Source organism: Pan troglodytes, chromosome X, assembly GCF_028858775.2.
Source record: "Pan troglodytes isolate AG18354 chromosome X, NHGRI_mPanTro3-v2.0_pri, whole genome shotgun sequence".
Classification (NCBI taxonomy): Eukaryota; Metazoa; Chordata; class Mammalia; order Primates; family Hominidae; genus Pan; species Pan troglodytes.
Window position 1 is genome coordinate 101,540,908 of NC_072421.2, and position 21,002 is coordinate 101,561,909.

Sequence of the window (21,002 nt, forward strand, 5' to 3'; positions counted from 1 at the left end):
TCTTGGTGACATCCATTTCTTCAATCCTTCTTACTCATTAAATCCTTCTTTGCCTCAGTTTCTGGGATTTATGTTTTACATTCATATATTTAGGAAATATTTCTGAACATATTATCATAGATTATTGAAGGGTATTTTTTTAATTTCAAAATATTTCCAATTACATAGATTCAATTTTTCTCCATAAGGAGGTTTCTTAGTGAATTGGGGTAATGTTTTCTTCACCCAACACCACTTATTCACCAACACTAACATTTAGAGTATTTTGGGGATCAAAATACTGTTAAGAAAACAATTTTAAATTTCGTACGTGTTTAAGGATTTGTAATATTTTTACAAGCATCTCAATTTCTGTTTGTGTTGTCTGCTTGGAGCCTGTGGTTTGGCCATTGTTCCTTATGCACATTCACTGAAGGTGTTGATCAGCACTGAAGACAGGAGCCAGACGGCCAGGTCCTTTTATGCTCAGGAGCCCTTGGCAGCCATGTCAGGGAGTTCCTGCTCAAGCCAGGGTGGCTTAGCCCAGGATAACACTCCATTCTGAGATGGGTGAGAAATGGTCCACACGTGGCCACCATCATTCCTCCGAAATAATGGACTTGGGCTCAGGAGGTCAAGCCCTCTTCAAGGAGCATGAGCTGAAATTGCTAAACTTTGGGAGTTTTCAGTGCACCCTTCAAAGTGCTCAAGGTGTGTCATGAATCAGCTGGGGAGAGCTGATATGGTTTTGCCCTGTGGGGTATCTATGTGTGTACCGTTGTCTGAGGTGGCAACTGGGGCCACTTAGGCTCACAGATGCCCACTGTGATTGGTTGACATGATGATGCCAAGCAACAGGATCATCCAATCACCTTCAATGCAGGGAAGATTGCTGACAGTCTCCCTGGGTGACAATTCATCCAATCAGATGTCGAGTTGGCCTGTGACGTAGAGCCATGCAGCCATACCAAAGTGCCCCTCATTCCCTAGGTCCCCAACTGCCATTATCTGGTTGTGCCATCTAATGGCTGCTGCCTCCACCATGGTGGGACCTTCCTCTGAGACGCCATCTGAGGAACAGTTGATTACCCAGGAGCCCAAAGAGGCCAACTCCACGACGGCCCAGAAGCAGAGCAAGCAGAGGAAGCGAAGGTGCCGTGGGCCCCGCAGGTGCCATGCCAACTGTCGTGGGGACAGCTTCGCCACCTATTTCAGCCGGGTGCTGAAGCCGGTTCACCAGGGCCTCAGCCTTTCCCAGGAGGCCGTGAGTGTCATGGATTCTATGGTTCCTAACATACTGGACCGCATCGGCACCAAGGCTGGTCGCCTCGCCCGTTACACCAAGCGCATGACCATCACCTCCCGGGACATCCAGATGGCCGTGCGCCTGCTGCTGCCGGGGAAGATGGGCAAGTTCGCTGAGTCTCAGGGCACGAATGCCGCCCTCAGGTACACAAGGAGCAAGTGAGCTGTCTCAGGAGCACCGGAGCACCCGGGAAACCCAAAGGCTCTGTTCAGAACCACCGCACGTGGCCCTAAAGAACAGTGGCCCTCCAGAGGGGGGACCCCCACCAGAGGTTGGGGTGGGTGGCACCCGTCCGGCTTGGGGGGCATGTGGTGTGTGGCATCCTGCGGTTTTTCAAGCATTTTTCCCACAGTGCAAAACACTGTCAACTCCAATATATCTGTAGTGCAATATGCTCCAAGGAAAAGTAGTGGGTGTTTCCGTGATCGTGTTTCATTTCCTTAGTTTCCTAAATGGCCGTTTTTATTAGTTATCTTTCTAGGTTATCTTTATGGTGATATTATCAATGTATTGATGTTTACCTTCCAGAACTTCATTATGTGCGATATGGCAACAGAGAAAGTGAATATGCTGATATAAGAAGCAAGATAACCCTCCTAAACGTGTTCAGCATCTCTCTCATCATGAATCCATGTAAATAAGCAAATGAGGCCCAGTTACAGTGTACAAATATCTAAATAAAATTTTCAAGAATCCATTCATTTTCCAGCTTCCTTGACTCTGAGATCACTATTGCAAATCATTCTCCTTTTGCACTGACAATAATCTTTTCATTTCTTTTTGAACAGAAACCTTCCTTACTTCCAGGTATGTGTCAGTAGGATTAGGGAGTGTCCATGGAAACAGCTGATGCCTTAGCGTACAGTGGTGCAGCCAATGAGTGGCCTGCAGTCTATGAGCACCAGTCGTTGTCCCAATGTTGGGGAAGTGATCAAGGCTGAACCCACAGCAGCCTTGCACTGATATGCAGCCTGGTGGTTGCGGGGACAGGGTTGTGATTCTTTACCTGATGTTTTTGTTTTCAGTGTTTGTAATCATGGTCATTTAAGGATAAAAGGTAGGAGTAGGATATGTTCCTTGCCCCTAGCATCAAGTTATGTAGAGCATGGTCAGTCTTTAAGAGAAGTCAGATGACGCCTATTTCCTCAAGAGATTGGCATATTAATATTCATGTTAATGTTAATATAGGTTAGCTTTCATTGTGCTTTCTTCTAGGTCCCAAGTCTGTATGTTTACCACTTTTTCCTAGAAGTGTATTGCTGAATTTCAGAGCAACTGGTGATTTTCCCGTTGCTTTTCTTTTCAATTGATTTATCGCCACCCGAGTATGTGGACAAGAGAACATACTCTGGGATTGCAACCCACAGGAATTTATTATGTTGTACCTTGAAGCTTAATATATGGCCATTTTTATAAATGTTTCCTGTGAATTTTGAAACATCTCATAAACAACTCTTCTCCTTCATGTGTAGAAACCAGTAAAGGATGGCACTCTCAGTCTAACCATGAAACAAAAGCTGGATAAGTGACAAAAATCTAAACTTTCTTGAGCCCATCAGAAGTGGGAAAGAACCACCCCAGAGGGCCCAACACATAGCCAGATAGATTATTCCACCATTGACAGAGTACCTCTTGGTCAAGAGGGAAATATGGGCAGGGCAGGATATCAGCCAGAGCTTCCCTGAGTAGTACAGATGGGAAGGGTGGAAGGTCACCTCCAGAGCTCACCTTGGGATCCAAAGAGAAAGGATGTAGAACCAAGAAGTCCCCTAAACAGGATTTGTTACTTTCCGTTTTTCAGAATATTAGAAAAATACTATGAAAATAGTTGAAGAGAAATGTTATGAAAATAGTTGAAGAGAAATGCTCACTGCACAAGGAGACCAAGAAAAACCCCCCATGAAATCAGCCACAACTAAATCTCTCTGGACGGTGCCACCAGGTGGTCCTACATGTTCGGAGCAACACTTTGAAAACCAAAGACGCTTGGCAGAACCCTGTTCCTTTCCAGAGACAGAGCTGTGTACCTGGTCCAAAACACCACATCTCACTCAGTGACTTATTTCTCATTATACTAATTGTTTTGCTTTAAAGTGCCAATCTTTCTGTCAAATGGGACATAGAAATAAATTTCTAAAGTTATCCTTACATATCTACAGGGAAATTTGACATGTCTTTTTCAGAAACCATATCCATTAGTATATGTTACCCTGGAGGGTGTGTTTTCCATTTGCAAATTCAGAAATGAAAGAGGAGCATTAGTAAAACAGCGTTAACAATGAACTCTGATTGGGCTGTGGGGAGTGAAGAGTGAGAGTTCAAGGGGACTGAGGCTGGTGAATTATAGGAAGAAAGAGGAAAGGGGTGGATTGATGTGAAGATAGGAAGAGGAATCTCGCACATGTGATATAGCATTTCAGTGGGTGATTGAGGAGAAGGGGATCCTAGTGAGCAATCATGATGTCAAGCTGTGGCTTACTGAAAACACAAAGTAGGAGAAACGGCTTCACAGCTTAAACAACAAATAAGAACTATCAATGTATGGAAAATAGGATGAATAGGACAAACATAGTCAAATCAATCTTTTCATCAGCATTCCCTGTACCATGGAATTCATTTGAAAACATAAGCAAGGACCCAAACACAGTAGAAAGAAAACTATATCAAAAAGTTTGAGGAAAAATACCTATTCTAGGCTCCCTAGAAATGGAATCCCACTAGTTTAGTTTTATCTGATTCTGCTCTTCCCCAGGCTAGAATCTTTTGTTTTTAAAGACCTTCAGGCCTGGCCTCTATGCATAATAGGGATGATGGAATGTTGTCCGATGGAGCAGCACAAGCTCCACTCAGATCCGTGTCAGCCACTGAGGCACCTGCAGCCAAGGAGCCACAGTCAAAATTGTGATCAGGTTTCCCACTCTGAATTAGTAAGAGCTAGCTGTCCAGGGATGTTCAATGGGAGTGGAAGGAAAACCTGTGATTAGTTGGGTGTGCTTCTTTGGTTCTTCAATGGGTTGTATGCTTTTAATGCTGTTGAAGGAGGTGTATATTATTAGGTTTCTAGGGCCGCTGCAAAATTATTCCAGAGACTGGCTGATTTAAACACAATTTATTTATTATCTCACAGTTCTGGATACCAATTGTCACTTATCTGTAAGGAGACCAATCCTGTTGGGTAGGGTCAACCCTCATAACTTCACTTTAACCAGATGACCTGTGTAGAGACTCTCTCCAAAAAAGGTCACATTCTAAAACACTGGGGGCCAGGACTTCTACCTCTGAATTGTAGGGAGACACAACTCCATCCATACTAGAATATCTTCTGCATCCAATCCGTGGCACAAATTAAAGTCCTCATATAGAAAATACATTGATATCATCACAACATCCCCGAAGTCTTAACTCACTCCAACATCAATTCTCCAATATCTCACCTGATAAACTTCTATATCTGGAATGGGTGAGTCTCCAGGTATGACTCATGCTGAGGCAGGAATTCTCTCCACCACAGCACCTGTGAAGCTAGACAAGTTATTTGCTTCTGAAAGACAGTTGTGGGACTGGTACTGGATAGGGCCTATCATACCAAAAGCAAGAAATCCGAAAAACTACTGAAGTTCATGGACCCTAAGCACCTTGGAAACCTAGTGGGAGCAAACTCCATTAGATTTGAAGGATGGAAAAGATTCTACTTGGGCTCAATGCACTGTCCTTCAGGCCCAATGGGGTAACAGCTTTACACTCTAAGCCCTGGGCAGTGGGGTGGGGGCTCTCTCCCCAGCTTGGGCTGCTGCAGCCCATCCATCTGAAACAGAGGAGGTGGGACAAATGCCTGGAAATCAGGAGGTGACCTCCGTTTCTGGGACCAAGTGAGAGATGGCCCAGTCCCCTAGTACCGTGCCCCTGGTTCTTGGGGGCAGTGACGGCCATGCCAACCTCTGACCTAACTTTGGAGTCCTTCTCCCTGTCTCGAAAATGAAGAAATGGTCACAGCTGGATACCTCAGTCAGTCTTTTTCTTGCCAGTACAATCCAGGGACTCTAACAGCCTCCTTTTATTTCGTCCCATCTTTGTCCCGTTCAGTCCAGTCTGGCAACGTTTTTCTGGTATAAAATTCTCAAAAAATTGTTGGCTTCCCATGGAATTCACATGAGTCCAGGCCATCAGACAAGAAGTTGTCTACAGATCTTTCTTGAATACCCTTATCTGCCATATCCCAATTTCTGCCTTCTTAGAGATGGTTGCTTGAATCCGTGGGCCACATGCTTCACCTCTTTGGTTAATGGTTTTCCAGGCGCACCCTTGCACCTGTTTCCAGAGCAAGGTATCTGCATACTTTGAGTACCTTCCAAATCATCCAATGCTGGCTTCCTTTTCCTCAGTGCTTCCTTGGCTAATTTCTCTCTCTTCTCTCCCATTTACTATATGGATCTAGGAGAAACCAGATTAAATCCTAAATACTTTTCTCAGTTTGTCAGTGTAGTGGCCAAGGTTCCCCCTGGTCCTCTTAAGTTTCGCTGAAAACTCAAATCACAAAAGGCAGATCCATAGGACATAAGGCATACCAACTTATTTAACGTGTACCCCTGGAAGCCTTTATTATTAATAGCTGAAGACACATGGGAAATTATCTATTTTTATGCCTGGGCTCAAAGGAGTATGGATAGCTGTGTAGAAATATGGTGGGACAAAAAGGCTATGATGTAATGATAACAGATTGAGTGGTGGAAACCCGGCAAGGCCTGTGCGTCTAGACTCTGCTTGGCCTATCTGAGCACACTGTCCTTCCTCCTGGATACGGGGCAGGACCCTCTCTGGAATGGGGATCTTGTAATGTCCATTCAAACAAGAAAAGTTAGATCATTTCTTCAGGGACATTTTTTACATGAAAATGTGGAAAATATTACAATACCATTTCTAGGTTTTGTGACTATCTTTAGAAAAAGAGCTTCTGGTTTCTAGGACCCACCTTTGGGAAGAGGGATTCTGGTCTCTATGTTTAGCCTCTGGGGCTGAATGGGACTGAGACACAGGAGGACCAAGAATGTCATAGAAAATCTTTTTCATCCGAGACTACTTCTGAAGCCCTCATTTTGAGGTATTGTGCCCTGAGCTCCAACAATAGAAATCAGCCGCATGTGCATGTTCATCACTTACAATTTCTACTTTCCTCAAAGACACTAAGAACACATTACAGCTCAAACCTTTGCCACTGTAAAAGTAGGATCGCCTTTCCTCATGCTTCCAATAACCTCTTCCTAGTCTCCATTTGAAAACACCACAAGAACCTTTAATGCACATAGTTCTAGCAACATTTCGGTGATCATGATATATGTATTCTCTAAGTCAGAGATCCTTTCTCTACAGCAAAGAATTCTTTCTTAACCCTTGTTTCAATTGCATTTGGTGTTCATATTTCCCCCTGCCATTTCATAAAGGCACTCTAGGCTTCTTGTATCACGCATGTCAAAATGCTTCCAGCCTCTATGCATTACCTAGTTCCAAGGTCTCTTCTAATCTTCCGGATGTTCCTTATTGCATTATCCCACTGCTTGGCAATAGAATGTCTAGTAGTTTGCTAGGGCTATTCTGACAGAGTACCACAAACCTGGTGGCATAAACAGCAGAAATTTATTGTTCACGATTTGGCAGGCTGGAAATCCAAATCAAAGCGTCAGCTGTGTTGGTTCCTTCTGAGTAGTAAGAGAGAAGGATCTCTTCCAGGGATCTTTCCTTGGCTTGCAAATGGCCCACTTCTCCCCATGCCACTTCACATTTTCTTCCTTGTAAGCATGTCCCTGTGTCTGAATTTCCACTTTTGGTATGCACAATGCATACTAGTCATTTTGGTTAGAGCACACCCTAATGAATGTAATTTAACTTGAGTACCCCAGTAAAGGACCTATCTTCAAGTAGGAGAGAGATGAGGGGTCAGGAGTCTAATAGATGTATTGGTGACGGAGAGATCATAGGTTGCACACTCCTTGTGGGAATCTAATGCCTGCTGATCTGTCGCTGTCCCCCATCACCCTCATATGGGACCGTCTAGTTGCAGGAAAATAAGCTCAGGACTCCCACTGATTCTACATTATGGTGAACTGTAAAATTATTTAATTACACATTATAATATAATAATAATAATAAAGTGCACAATAAGTGTAATGCATATGAGTCATCCCAAAACCATCCCCCCAATGCCGTTCCGTGGAAAAATTGTCTTCCCTGAAACCAGTCACTGGTGCCAGAAAGGTTGGGGACCACTGATCTAGCTAGCGTGTGCTGGCAAACTGCAATCCCATGAGTCATTTGTTATCTTAGCCTATGTCTGGCAACAGGGGCAATATTTGAAATTACTTCTTCTCTGAAGAGGGTATGGCATCCAGTTGCTATTGAACTTCAGTACACTATTGAGAATTCTAATTGTCAATGGCCAATAGATTGATCCTCTCACCTGCTAAAATATATTAAAAGGATTTTAGAGATTTCTCATTCTAACTGATTGATAAAATGGTTAAATATATAAAAAGACACATCATGGTGTGACAGCTAGCCTTAAAACTTGGCTTGACAAAAGTGAAGAACAAAAAAACCTGTCCAAAACAAAGATAACCTCCTGTGTCTACTCAAACTGCCCCATGTGGGAATAACAACAAAGGCTACTCCACCTTGCGCCCTTCAAGTTCAAATTCTGCACTTTCTCCTCAATGCCGTGGCTAACATTGGTCGTCAGGAAACCAGCCCCTCTTGGTTGGATATTGGTGTGACTTTTGAGGAGTATCTATTTCTTATTGACCCTTTTCCCTTCCTTCGATTGTTTTGGATTTCCTGTCTTCCTTCACCTGTGATGGGGGCACATGAGGCCCTGTGGCCTTCTTGTGGAGATAGCTGAGAATCTAAGACCCTAGAAAATTTGGCAGGACAAATATGTGGGTTGTATCCTGTGAAAGGCTAGTGAAACTTTCTTGCCTCTTTGAGCTGTCTCTGGGGTTTGGGGCAGTTCTGGACCTTGTGAAATCGACTCTCCACCTCGTTGGAGACACCTCATGCATCCTTGGTTGTGTCATAATCTTGGTGAAACTTAACTGAAAAGATACCTTTACTTTACAGAAAACAAAACAATCAAGAAAAGGTACTTTTACTTTACAGAAAACAAAACAATCAAGAAAAGGCCAAATCCCAGAAATATCAGCTGCTTGTCTTCTTCTTCTGCTTGTGGGCTATAGTGGCGTCAGCCGCTTTGGGCTCCTTGGTCCTCAAGACGTCGTCGGAGGTCGTCTCAGAGGAAGGCTCAACCATCTTGGAGGCAACTTCCAGTGGATGTGAGGAACAGACAATGACGGCTGACCAGCAGTGGGAGGGCCATTTGTAGTCATCATATTGCTGACGTCACAGGCCACCAACTCCACATCTGACTGAATGAAGTGTCACGCAGGGAGCCTATCAGCAGTCCTCCCGGCCTCGGAGGCGATTCGATGGTCCCGTTGCTTGGCAATCACAGTGCTTGTCTTTCCACCTGCTCCCTCACCCTCACCTACTGCGGAGGAAGTGCTCAACCCTACCCACTATCAACTAGGGCGAGCTCTGCATTCCAAGCATTCTTCCACTCCTGTTCTGCAACCACTCCAGTTCCAAACAAGCTGGGTTGTACTAGGAATCCTCTCTAAATCATATTCTTAGACTGTTTATTCCTCATTTCTTCCTCCAGGAGCCCAGTCTCTCTTGGGAGAGCTGCGGATCCTCGCTCAGTAGGGTGTGTAGGGTTGCGCAAGACCTGATGTGTGAGGCTTATTTCCTTTTCATAGGTAGGGGGAGCACATCATTTCTTGTTGAATAAATTTGGGGGCAGGTTTCTGGGTAAATGTGGCACTACGAATCATCGGGCTGGGACAACAGGCAAACTCAGGATGTGTGGCCCCCCTTCTAGGGGAAAGATCTGGGGATAGAATAAGAACATCGCTTGGAGTTTGGAACACAAACGTTGGTGGGCAATGAGACTGATTTACTTTTAATAGCACCTTTTTCATGATTTCCTTTCTTTGAAGTTCTGATGCTTTTGTTTCCTGGAGACAACTGGTGTGGCTAGGCTGCATTAACATGGGAAAGAGACACAACACCATGAGAGTGTCTGTTTGGGTCTTAGAACTCATGTGAGCAAGTGGGACGAACTCGACAGGAAGAGTGATCGAGGGCACAGGTTTGGGAGTCAGAGGAGACCTGGGCTCAGACCCCAGCTGTGCCTCTTACTGGCTGTACTGCCTTGGGCAAGTGGCTTGACCTCTCTGAGCCTCAGTTTCCTCCTCTGTGGAATAGGGATCTAGAAGGTGGTTGTGAAGATCCAGGGTGATGATGCAGACGGGTGCTAGACACATAGTCAGCAACCAATGAATGCCGGCTGCACGTGGTCCCAATTCGGAGATTCGTGCCCTCGGGCAATCACACATAGTGGGGGTGGGATCCAGTACCAGATAGCTGTATGAACACACTCTCCTGGCTACCTGGACCCCATCTGTTTGCTTCGGGCTGACAGTGAGATAAGGGAGGATGACTTTTCCCTCCTGAGCCACATGTTAGTGAAGCGTTAGAGATAATGCCGCTCTGAGTCCTGACTGGAAGTGCTGGGGAGCAACTTTACAGTGCTCCAGGCTTGGGGCAGTACCCACTTGGGGCTTGGTGTCAAGCAATTCCCCCTCACTGACACAGAACCTGGCTTCCCATAGCACCTCCTTGCCCCCGCCCACTGACTCCCTATCTGAATCCTATTCACTTCTCAGGTCTTGGCTCAAATCCTGCCTCCCCTGTGAAGATGTCCTGAGTCTCAGGATCTCCAACTGTGACATGGGCATATTGTTTGCAACATCCCCACAGTTGTATTGTGATGAGGAGGGAAAGAGAGAGTCGATGCAGCACGCTACGTGCAGTGTCTGGTGCAGGCCTGTGGTGAGTTCCCAGCCTCTTCCTCTTCCTCCCTTCTGAACCCCCAGCATGCAGGCATGGCGGCCTTGATCACATGCTTCCTTCTCATGATAGTCATTGGGGATCATGCCTGTGCTAGTTGTCCCCCCACTTGCAATGTCACAGATGATGGGGGGCCATATCTCATCCTTCCTCACCTTCCAGCATCCAGCACTACAATAAACGCCATCGTAACCATTTTCAATTGGCCACTTTTGGGTACCATGTGGCAGGCGCTCCGCTATGTATGTAATGCACATAAGTGTAGTCTTCACTCTTTCCCCTCCTAGCTCTCTTCCAGGATGTGCAGGCATTGATTCTCCTTTAATTATATCAGACAGATTGGGTCAACCGCTACCAAGGTCGCATCATGAGTAAGTGTCCTTGCCAGGCATCAAGTCCTATGCTAGATTAAGTTTCTAGTGAATACCTGACAATGGGTGGTTGGCAGGAGGGACACACATAGAGCCCAGAATAGGAGTGCCTGCCTTGTACTTGTACCCGGCAGAGGCAGGCCTCCTTGAGAGAAAGCTGTAGTCAATAAAGACATAGGACTCAGTGGGTCCTCAAGCTTCGGTAAGGGGATATAGTCACTCCAGGACACGGGGAAAAATGGAGAGGGGATTGGTCAAGTGAAACCTCAAGGCAGCTGTCCCAGGGAATTCCACAGTGGCTCCAGGATCCCCCAGAATAGTAGCAGATGACCCACCCACTGGCCATCTTCCAGGTGAACTGTGGAACAAGCCCGGGTCAACTGAGCCTCCTTGGAAGAGGTCTGTAAGCCTAGATGTTGAACCCCTTGGGAGTCCACAGTGGGTATTTCACTCCCACAGATCCTTGGGATAGCAGCAGGCTACAAGATCACACGTGGGACCTCTGATGCAGTGAGGAGACAGGCTCCACTGTGCTCAAGTGTCCCTTGCAAGTAGAAGCCAGAAGACCCTCACTCAGTGCTATTCAACTGATGCCTAAGGTCATTGAGGAAGGTCCCAGACACCTTGTACTGGCATGCCTGGTACCTTGAATGGGCTGGCTGGAGGGCTGAGCTCAGCTGTGCCTCTGCACTTCTCCAGGGCCCCTTAGAGCATATCACTGTGGTGTCTCCAGCAGGAGAGGCAGACTTCTTACGTGGCAGCTCAGAGCTTTCAGACAGCCAGGCATAAGCCACTCCAGTCCTCTGAAAGGTTAGCTCTGGGACAGACTAACGTCCACCATTCTCCATGCGTCAAAGTCATCATGGGCCTGTTGGGAGCCCTTCGGGAGGAGCAAACAGACGCGTCCAATGGGGCAATGGGAGGAGCATTCAGGAATTAGCAGCCTTGCTGACATGCAGCCTATTCCACACACACTTTTTGAGATGCTGCTGGGGGCACGCATAGAGCATGTGCATAAGAAGAGGCCCTTTACTCTCTGGGTCGAAGGGGTAGGCTCTCGAATGGTATTACATTGGACCTATCGCTAACAGGGTGACCTCTCCCGTTTAGTGGATCCTCCTTCTTTATGCCGCAGTGATTGCCCTTAAGTGGCATGAGGTTTCTAACCATTATAGACGCTCTTTCTCCCTTCTGGGGCCCTGGCCAATAATAAACAGATACACAGAAAGACAGTAAGGAGAATATGCGGAATCAGTACTTGTTAATAGGAATTTGACTAGAACCTGGTCTCAATATCTGATCCCCCACATTTGGGGCCCTTGGGTGTTCCAAATTCCCTCATCAACCTCCTCTTTCAGGGCTCCCCTGAAATCTGACACTCTAATGACAATCCATCCCTCTCTATGCTGCCTACGACAGTACACATCTCAGCGTTCTAGAGAGGACAGGTTTCAGGCCACTGGAGGAATTTAGGGAGTGAGAACTGCAGGAGCGACCTTATCCCTCGCTGTTTGAACAAGCACTGTGGGCCAATAGCCATGGCCCAGGAGCCACAGGGCCTTCATGAACTGAGCCAGTGGAGAGTGGGGCTTGGGCTCCTCTGATTGGACTTTTCCATCATCCCAACGACGTGGTAGTTTTAAGTCATGAAGGCGGGCGTTTCCAGAAAGAAAAGACTACAACCTGGAAAATAACAGACAGAATCAGATACATTAGAACTAGTTACAGTAATAACTTCAGTTTCTAGGGATCTTGGAGAGGTATTGGTTCTTGAAATTTGTGATGTACTTATGTCATCAAAAACAAATACATTTTGTGGATTGGTGACTGCTAAGATATTGACTCTTTATATATATATATATTTTTTATGATATGGTCTCACTTTGACACCCTAGATGGAGTGCAGTGGCGCCATCTTGGCTCACTGCAGCCTGGACATCCTGGGTTCAAGCGATTCTCCCACCTCACACCCACAAGAAGCTGGGACTGCAGGCATGTGTCACTGTGCCTAATTGTGTGTGTGTGTGTGTGTGTGTATTTTTGTATTTTTGTATTTTTGGTAGAGACGGGTTTTCCATGTTGCCCAAGCTGATCTCAGACTCCTGAACTCAAGTGATCCACCCGCCTCGGACTCCTAAAGTGGTAGGATTACAGCCACTGCACCAGGCCCTAGATATTTAAGTGACTTCCATAATATGGATCCTATTGTAAAAAACAACCTGGTGAGTTATGTTTGTCGTATTAATACATCTGTTTTCTAGGTTGATGGTTATACTTTGTTACAGAAGCAGTAAAACCGTTTCCTTTTAAGTTGTCTTTTCCGTAAACCTCACCATCAGATCATTAATGCTCCCTAGGTATCCTTTTTCCTCCTGCACCCACTGAAGTGAACAATCAGATGTCCTCACCTCCCCTTGGATCTTCAGCATGAAACCCCTTTTCCCCCATCTCCTTCCTAAATTTCATTAGTGTCAGTCAGCTTTGAGCTTCCAGACTTGAAGTCTACAGCCCACTTCTGATGCATTTTTGAATGATCTGTGGACAAACACTGGCATTTTGAAGCAGCAGCAATGAGCATGATAGAAATTAAGTGATTTGTTGAGAAATCATGTTTTTGTGTTTTTTTTTTTCCTCTGATGTGCAGAGTTCTGTTCTGGAAAGTGTGCACATGTCCGCAGAGATCCTTTGGCTTCCAAAAGTTTAAGACAAACTCAAGGCACCACCCAGAGGGATTGACTTGCAGTTGAATTGTGGTAGTTTCTCCTGGTCTGCTTAGGAAAAAAAAATGTATTTCCAAGTCTTTCCACGATATTTGTTTAATTCCCCAGAATAAAAATAAGCAATGATTCTTTTGAGGTGGCTCTTTATCCTAAATCTTCACCCTCACGATCCCAAGGAGAGTCCTGAAGATATCCTGTCCCACCAGAATTCTTGTGATTTAGGCCTTAAAAATACAGACATTTATTCCCACTCCTCGATCAAGCATTGTGCCCTTCACGCCTGGGCTACTCAGGGATGCTTCCCCTAGTATCCTCCCTTACCTCCATTCATTTACTTGAGGTCACAGGGGTCTACCAAAGTTAAAGAACTTTTGTGTTTTGTCTCTCCTGGAGGGTCCTAAGCTCCTTCTGACAGGCTACAGAAAAGCATTTATTTTTGGAGACTATCCAACGTTAGTCACATGGTTTCGCCGACAGTGAGGTCCCTTAAAGGTTTGTACATGCTACTGAATGGTGGAGTTTATAAGTTATTATAAAAGTGCAAATGAAACACTTAACAAAATTGGCCAAATCTAGGACTTTAAAGCAAATAGTCATACATTTCTGAGGATTGAAATCACAGAGTATCTTCTCTCCCCTTAAAGCTGGAAAGGGACAAATATATATATATATATATATATATATATATATATATATAATATATATATTATATATAATATATGTTATATATGCATATATAACATATATTTTAATTACTCAACATTCAAGTAGACTTGAAAAAAGATGGGTAGTGGTCACCATATTTCCCTTCATCAGTCACCAGTGTTCTCTTAACATACTGGAAGAGGCAGGAGATATTCACACCTACAACTCAGGATTCCTGTGTCCTATGGGTTCAGTTGTGTCCCCCACTGCCCCTGCCACACCAAATACATGAATTGGACTCCTATCTGCTCATCTCTATTCTACTTAAAGATGGTTTCTTTACTGGGGTACTCAAGTTACATTACATTCATTAGGGTGGGCTCTAACCCAAAATAGCTATCGTGCGTTGTGCCTATCAAAAGGGGAAATTCAGACACGGAGACATGCGTACAGGGAAGAAAATGTGAAGTGCCATAGGGAGAAGTGGGCCATCTACAAGCTAAGGAGAGATTCCTTGGAGAGATCTTTCCCTCTTTCTACTCAAAGGGAGCCAACCCAGCTGATGCTTTCCTTTGGGGTTCCATCCTCCAGAACTGTGAACAATAAATTTCTGCTGTTTTAGCCACCAGGTGTGCAGCACGTTGTCACACAAACAGACGAAACTAATAGGGATTCCATTGCCATGCAGTGGGGTGATTTGATAACCAATGCCTGAAAGAATGGAAGTGGCTTTGGAACTAGGTTAAGGATTGAGTCTGGAAGCGTTTTGACATGCATGACACAATGAGCCTAGAGTGCCTTAAGGAGACATCTGGGGAAAATATGGAGGCCAGACGCAATTCAAATGAGGGTTTAGAAAGAATTATTTGCTGTAGAGAAAGGACCTCTGACTTAGAGAATACATATATGATGATCACTGATATGTTGCTAGAACTATGAGTGTTAAAGGTTCTTGTGGTGAGTTACCAGACAGAAACTCAGATGTTATTGGAAGCTTGAGGAAAGGTGATCCTGGATTTACAGTGGCCAAGAATTGGGCTGTATTGTGTTCTTAGTGTTTTTGGGGAAAGTAGAAACTGTAAGTGATGAACTTGCACATGCAGCCAATTTCTAGCGTTGGAGCTCAGAGCACAATACCCCAAAATGAAGGCCTCAGAAGTAGTCCCAGATGTAACACATTTTCTGTGACCATCTTGGTCCTCCTGTCTGTCAGTCCCATTCTGCCCCCGGAGCTTACTGTGCAGACCAGAGTCCCTCTTCCCAAAGGTGGGTCCTAGAAACCAGAGCCCTTTTTTCTAAGGATAGTCACAAAACCTAAAAATCGTATTCTAATTTTTCTTCCACTTTTTTTGTGTGTAAAACTGGCCATAGGGAGATGATCTGACCTACCTAGTTTGACTGCAGGTCACAAGACAGCCATTACAGAGAGGGTCCTGCCCCATACCGAGGTGAAGAAACGTGTGCTCAGAGAGGCCAAGCAAAGTCTAGACAGACAGGCCCTGCCAGGTTTCCTCACTCAGCCTATTGGCATTAGATCATTGCCTTTTTGTCCCATCATATTTCTACAGGGCTGCACATAATTTGTTGAACCTGAGCATACAAATAGGCAATTTCCTCTGTATCTTTCTGCCCTTATTCCAAAAGCTGCCGTGTATATACGTTAAATTTGTGTGCTTTTTCTCCTGTGAATCTGCCTTTCACCAGTGGATTTCTCAGCAAACCTTCAGACAGTTTGGCGTTGAGAGCAGGATCACCAAATCCCATCTGCTGTTCTGGAACCCGCAGTTAAGGGAATGCAGGAACCTGACAAGCTGGCAAAAGGGTTAGAATTTCCACCAGTCAGGCTCCCAGGTTCTCCCTTGGTGCAGCCCAGTTGGGCAGATGGTAGAAAACAAATCTCTCTGTTTGTATTCTCTACAAGGTTTCATGCCTGGGAGAAAAAATATCTGTGTGTGACAAGTCTGGATGTCCCGACTCTGGTACACTTTACACTACTTTGTGGTAGGAATATTCATATTGTTTGATCTTTTTCCTGCCAGAAATGGTGCATTCCTTTGTCTTTGTCTTTCTGTGTTGTTCATAGAGAGGCTTACAGGGAGAAAGTTCCCTCTCATCTTGATCTGTGTTCTTGAGAGCTTGATTTGTGAGCAAGAGGAAACACGCTCTCTTGCTCTAAACCATGCAGGGGGAGTGATTTTAAAGTACAGCAGGAGTCTGGTCTAGGAAATCTCTTTGCTGGGAAGCGGAGAGATTTTGTTTTGTTCCAAATGTACCAAGCTCTCCACAGGGTTTGTCACAAGAAGTCCCATCCAGAAGGGGCTTTGCCATCTCAAACTTTATTGCCTAGGGCAGGGATCACCAACCCATAACCCAGGGAACGGTACAGGGCCGGGGCCTGTTAGGAACCAGACCATGCAGCAGGAGGTGAGCACCAGCGAGCAAGAGAAGCTTCATCTGTATTTATAGCCACTCCCCATTGCTGGCATTACTGCCTGTTCTCTGCCTCCTGTCAGATCAGCAGCATTAGAGTCTCATAGGAGCGTGAAGCCTATGGTGAACTGCACATGCGAGGGATCTTAGGTTGGGTTGCACACTCCTTATGGGAATCTAATGCCTGATGATATGTCACCCTCTCCCATCACCCCCAGATGAGACCATCTAGTTTCAGTAAAACAAGCTCAGGCCTCCCACTGATTCTACATTATGGTGAGTTGTATAATTATTTCATTATATATTACAATGTAATAATAATAGAAATAAAGTGCACAATAAACGTAATGCCCTTGAATCATCCCAAAACCATACCCCCCCTCCAATGCCCCAGTGTCCATGGAAAAATTGTCTTCCTTGAAACTGGTCCCTGGTGCCAGAAAATTTGGAGACTGCTGGTCTAGCTAGCGAGTACTGACAAACTGCAATCTCAGGAGTCATTTGCTATCATAGGTTATCTCTGAAAATGGGGAATCTTTGGGATTACTTCTTCTTTGAAGAGGCTATTGCATCCGGTCACTATTGAAATTCAGTACGCTATTGAGAATCCTAATTGTCAATGGCCAAAAGATCAATCCTTTAAATTAGCCTCTTCCATTTTATTAAAGGGATTTTAGAGATTTCTTATTATAACCGATTGATAGAAAGGTTAAATGTATAAAAAGACACATAAAGGTATGACAGCTAGCCTTAAAACTTTGCTTGACAAAAGTAAAGAGCAAAAAGTCTGACCTAAACAATGTTAAACTCCTGTGTCTGCTCAAACTGCCGCTGTGAGAATAACAAAGGCCACTCCACCTTGTGGCCTTTGAGTTCAAATTCTTTGCTTTCACCTCGATGCCATGGGTTGCATTCCTGGTCAGGAAACCAGCCCCTCTTGGTTTAATATTTGTGTGACTTTGGGGAAGTACCTATTTCTTATTGACCCTTTTCCCTTCCTTGGATAGGTTTTGATTTCCTGCCTTCTTCCATTCGTGGTGGGGGCACATGAGGCTCTTTGGTCATTGTGTTTAGATAGCAGAGAATTTAAGACCCTAGAAAATTTGGTGAGAATCTAAGACCCTAAAAACATGTGGTTTGTGTCCTGTTAATAGCCAGCAAAACTTTCTTTTCTCTTTGACCTGTCTCTGGGGTTTGTGGCAGTTCTAGATCTTGTGAAAACTACTTTCCCCCGCTTTGGAGACACCTCGTGCATCCTTGGTCAAATCATAATCTTGGATAAACTTAACTGAAAAGGTACCTTTACTTTACAGATAACAAAGCAAACAACAAAAGGTCAAAAGCCAGAAATATCAGCTGTTTGCCCTGGTTAAAAACGAATAAGAAGAAACCCCAATCACTATTCTTGCTACAGTTTACGCAAATAATCAGGCAAAGTATAATAAAAGTGAAACTTATTTTGCAAATAATTTGGTCCTACTGTGATTCATCTTTAATAAAAATGGGAAATTGGAAAGAAGAAATTTATTTTTCAAAAAAAAACTATAAAATACCTATTACTGGATTCTGGTTATCTTCACTGTTTTTAAGTTAAGATTATGTCCCTACCATTTGAAATGAATCCTGAATTCCTTTCTGGCTACAAGTCTCCAAACTAATGATTCAAACTTTTCCCCCATTTTTACTGAGTTAAATATCCCTAAAACTAAAAGTGCTACCCTGCAAGCTTAAACTAGGAAACTTGATATACACTTTGAGAGAAATGACTATATGGATATGAAATGACTATTTGGATATGAAAAGCCTTCAGGCTTGTTGAGGTACAGACTAGTGAAAAAGTTCACTGGAACACCTGATGCAAACTCCACACCAAGAACAATCTGTCCGATTGTCACTATCTGCTCTCACTTTAGCCAAAGACGCTTCAAGCAGAGCACCTAAAAATCTCAACGGACTGCCCTCTAAACTCGAAAGCTGAGTTTATACTCTGTTCTAACCATTAACTTGTGTTTGCCATTATTCCCATAGAAATGCCTCCCACTAAATATCTGATTGCATGAATCATACATAGGACTAACTCTGGTAGAAGCCCCTCTAAAAATTTACTGCTTAAAATGAAAAACAACAGTTAACTGTCTGACTGGACCGGCCTATTCTCAGTCCTGGGAGACTGGTTCAAGCCTTGTATAAGACAATCCAACAACCCAGTTTCTGCACTGTGAAACTACTCCTTGGGGAAGATTCATACTGAGAAATTTGGTTGCAGCTCAGAAAACAATAGCCCAAAATGAAGGCCTCAGAAGTAACCTCAGAAGCACAAGTTTCTCTCTGACCTTCTGCTCTCCTTTCTCTCAGTCCCATTCTCCCCTGAAGCTGGCCATAGAAAGCAGAATCCCTCGTCCCCAAGGCAAGTCTTCGAAACCAGAGCCCCTTTCCCACACAGCAAGTTCATAAAACCTGAAAACATTAATCTGATTCTCCACCTCCCAAGTCTTTCTATGTAAAACCCTGGTGGTAAAGAAATTATCTGACCTAGCTCATTTGACTGTCTGTCATGAGACCCCCATTCCAGGGAGGGTCCTGCCCCATACCCAGGAGGAAGGACTGTGCTCAGTGAGGCCAAGCAGAGTCTAGACACACAGGCCTTGCCGGGATTGCCCCAGTCTACTAGCATTAGATCATAGCCTTTTTGTCCCATCATATTTATACACAGCTGTCCATACTCTTTTGAGCCTAGGCATAAAAATAGACAATTTCCCATGTGTCTTCGGCTATTAACACTAAAGGCTCCCTGGGATACACGTTAAATAAGTTGGTATGCCTTATGTCCTAATGATATGCCTTTTGCAAGCTGATTTTTCAATGAAATTAAGAAGGCCAGGGGGACCCTTGGCCACTACACTGACAAATTCAGAAAAGTATTTAGGATTTAATCTGGTTTTTCCTGGATCCTTGTAGTAAACTGGAGAGAAAAAAGCCAAGCCAAGGAAGCACCGAGGAAAAAAAACCCAGCATTTGATGATTCAGAAGGTACTCAACCTGTACAGATATGCCACTCTGGAAACAGGTGCAAGGGTGCACCTGGAAAACCATTATTTAAAGAGGTGAGGCATGTGGCTCATGGATCCAATCAACCATCTCTGCAGAAGTTAGGAATTAAGATATGGGAGATACGGGCATTCAAGAAAGATCTGTAGACAACTTCTTGTCTGATAGCCGGAGCCCATGTGAATTCCATGGGAAGCCAACAAGTTTTGAGAATTTTATGGAAAAAATGTTGCCAGACTAGACTGAATGGCACAAAGAAGGGACAAAATGAAAGGAGATGGTTAGAGTTCCTGAATCGTACAGACAAGAGAGGGACTGACTGAGGTACCCAGCTGTGAACATTACTCCATTTGCAAGGAAAGGAAGAAGGACTCCAAATTTGGGTCAAAAGTCCGCATGGCCATCACAGCCCCCAAGAACCGAGGGCATGGCACTAGGGGCCTGGGCCATCTCTCTCTTGGTCCCAGAATCACAGGTCACCTCCTCAGTTCTAGGCATTTGTCCCACCTCCTCGGTTTCAGATGGACGGGCTGCAGCAGCTCAGGCTGGGGGTAGAGCCCCCACTCTGCTGCCCAAGGCTTAGGGTGTAAAACTGCTACCCCATTGGGCCTGAAGGACAGAGCATTGACCCAAGTAGAATGTTTTCTGTCCTTAGAATCTAACGGAATTTGCCCCACTAGGTTTCAAATGTGCTTTGGGCCCACAAACTCCAGTAGTTTTTCTGATTTCCTGCTTTTGGTATGATAAGCCCTATCCGGTACCAGTCCCACAACTGTCTTTCAGAAGCAAATAACTTGTCTAGCTTCACAGGTGCAGTGGTGGAGAGAATTCCTGGCTCAGCATGAGTCATACCTGGAGACTCACTCATTCCAGATATAGAAGACATTCAGATGAGATGTTGGAGAGCTGATTTCAGAGTGGGTTAAGGCTTTGAAAATATTGTGATGAAATGAATGTATTTTCTATGTGAGGACATTAATTTGGGCAGGGGAGTGGATGCAGAAGATGTACTAGTATGGATGGAGTTGTGTCTCCCTAAAATTCACAGGTAGAAGTCCTGGCCCCCAGTGTTTTAGAATGTGACCTTATTTGGAGAGAGTCTCTACACAGGTCACCTGGTTAAAGTGAAGTTATGATGGTAGGCCCTACCCAGCAGGATTGTTCTCCTTATAAAAAGGCGACAATTCGCATCCAGAATTGTGAGATACGAAATAAATAGTGTTTAAGTCAGCCAGTCTCTGGAATATTTTTGCAGCGGCCCAAGAAAGCTAATAGAATACAACTGCATCAACAGCATTAAAAGCATACAACCAATTGAAGATCCAAAGAACCACACCTATCTAATCACAGGTTTCCCCTTCAACTCCAAATGAACATCCCTGGACAACTAACTCTTACTAGTTAAGACCGGGACACCTGATCACACACTGGGCTGTGGCTCCTCAGCTGCAGGTGCCTCACTGGCTGACAAGGATCCGAATGGAGCTTGTGCTGCTCCAACAGACAACATTCCATCATCCCTATGATACATAGAGGCAGGTCATGAAG

The 21,002-nt window shown here is 44.6% G+C and overlaps 1 protein-coding gene across 1 annotated transcript; it reads left to right on the forward strand.

The window, feature by feature from the left end:
- The first annotated feature begins 917 nt into the window (after nucleotides 1–917).
- H2BW2 (H2B.W histone 2) lies at nucleotides 918–1,981 on the forward strand. The gene is made up of 2 exons (XM_016943214.3): nucleotides 918–1,428; nucleotides 1,814–1,981. The coding sequence occupies exons 1-2, from the start codon at nucleotides 1,004–1,006 to the stop codon at nucleotides 1,848–1,850; spliced, it is 462 nt and encodes a 153-aa protein (XP_016798703.1). The 5' UTR covers nucleotides 918–1,003; the 3' UTR covers nucleotides 1,851–1,981.
- The last annotated feature ends 19,021 nt before the right edge of the window (nucleotides 1,982–21,002 follow it).

Excerpts from the sequence above, each read along its gene's own strand:
- H2BW2 (XM_016943214.3), top strand. The coding sequence starts at position 1,004 with ATGGCTGCTGCCTCCACCATGGTGGGACCTTCCTCTGAGACGCCATCT. Across the intron at positions 1,429-1,813 it reads GGCACGAATGCCGCCCTCAG|AACTTCATTATGTGCGATAT; the intron begins GTACACAAGGAG and ends TTTACCTTCCAG.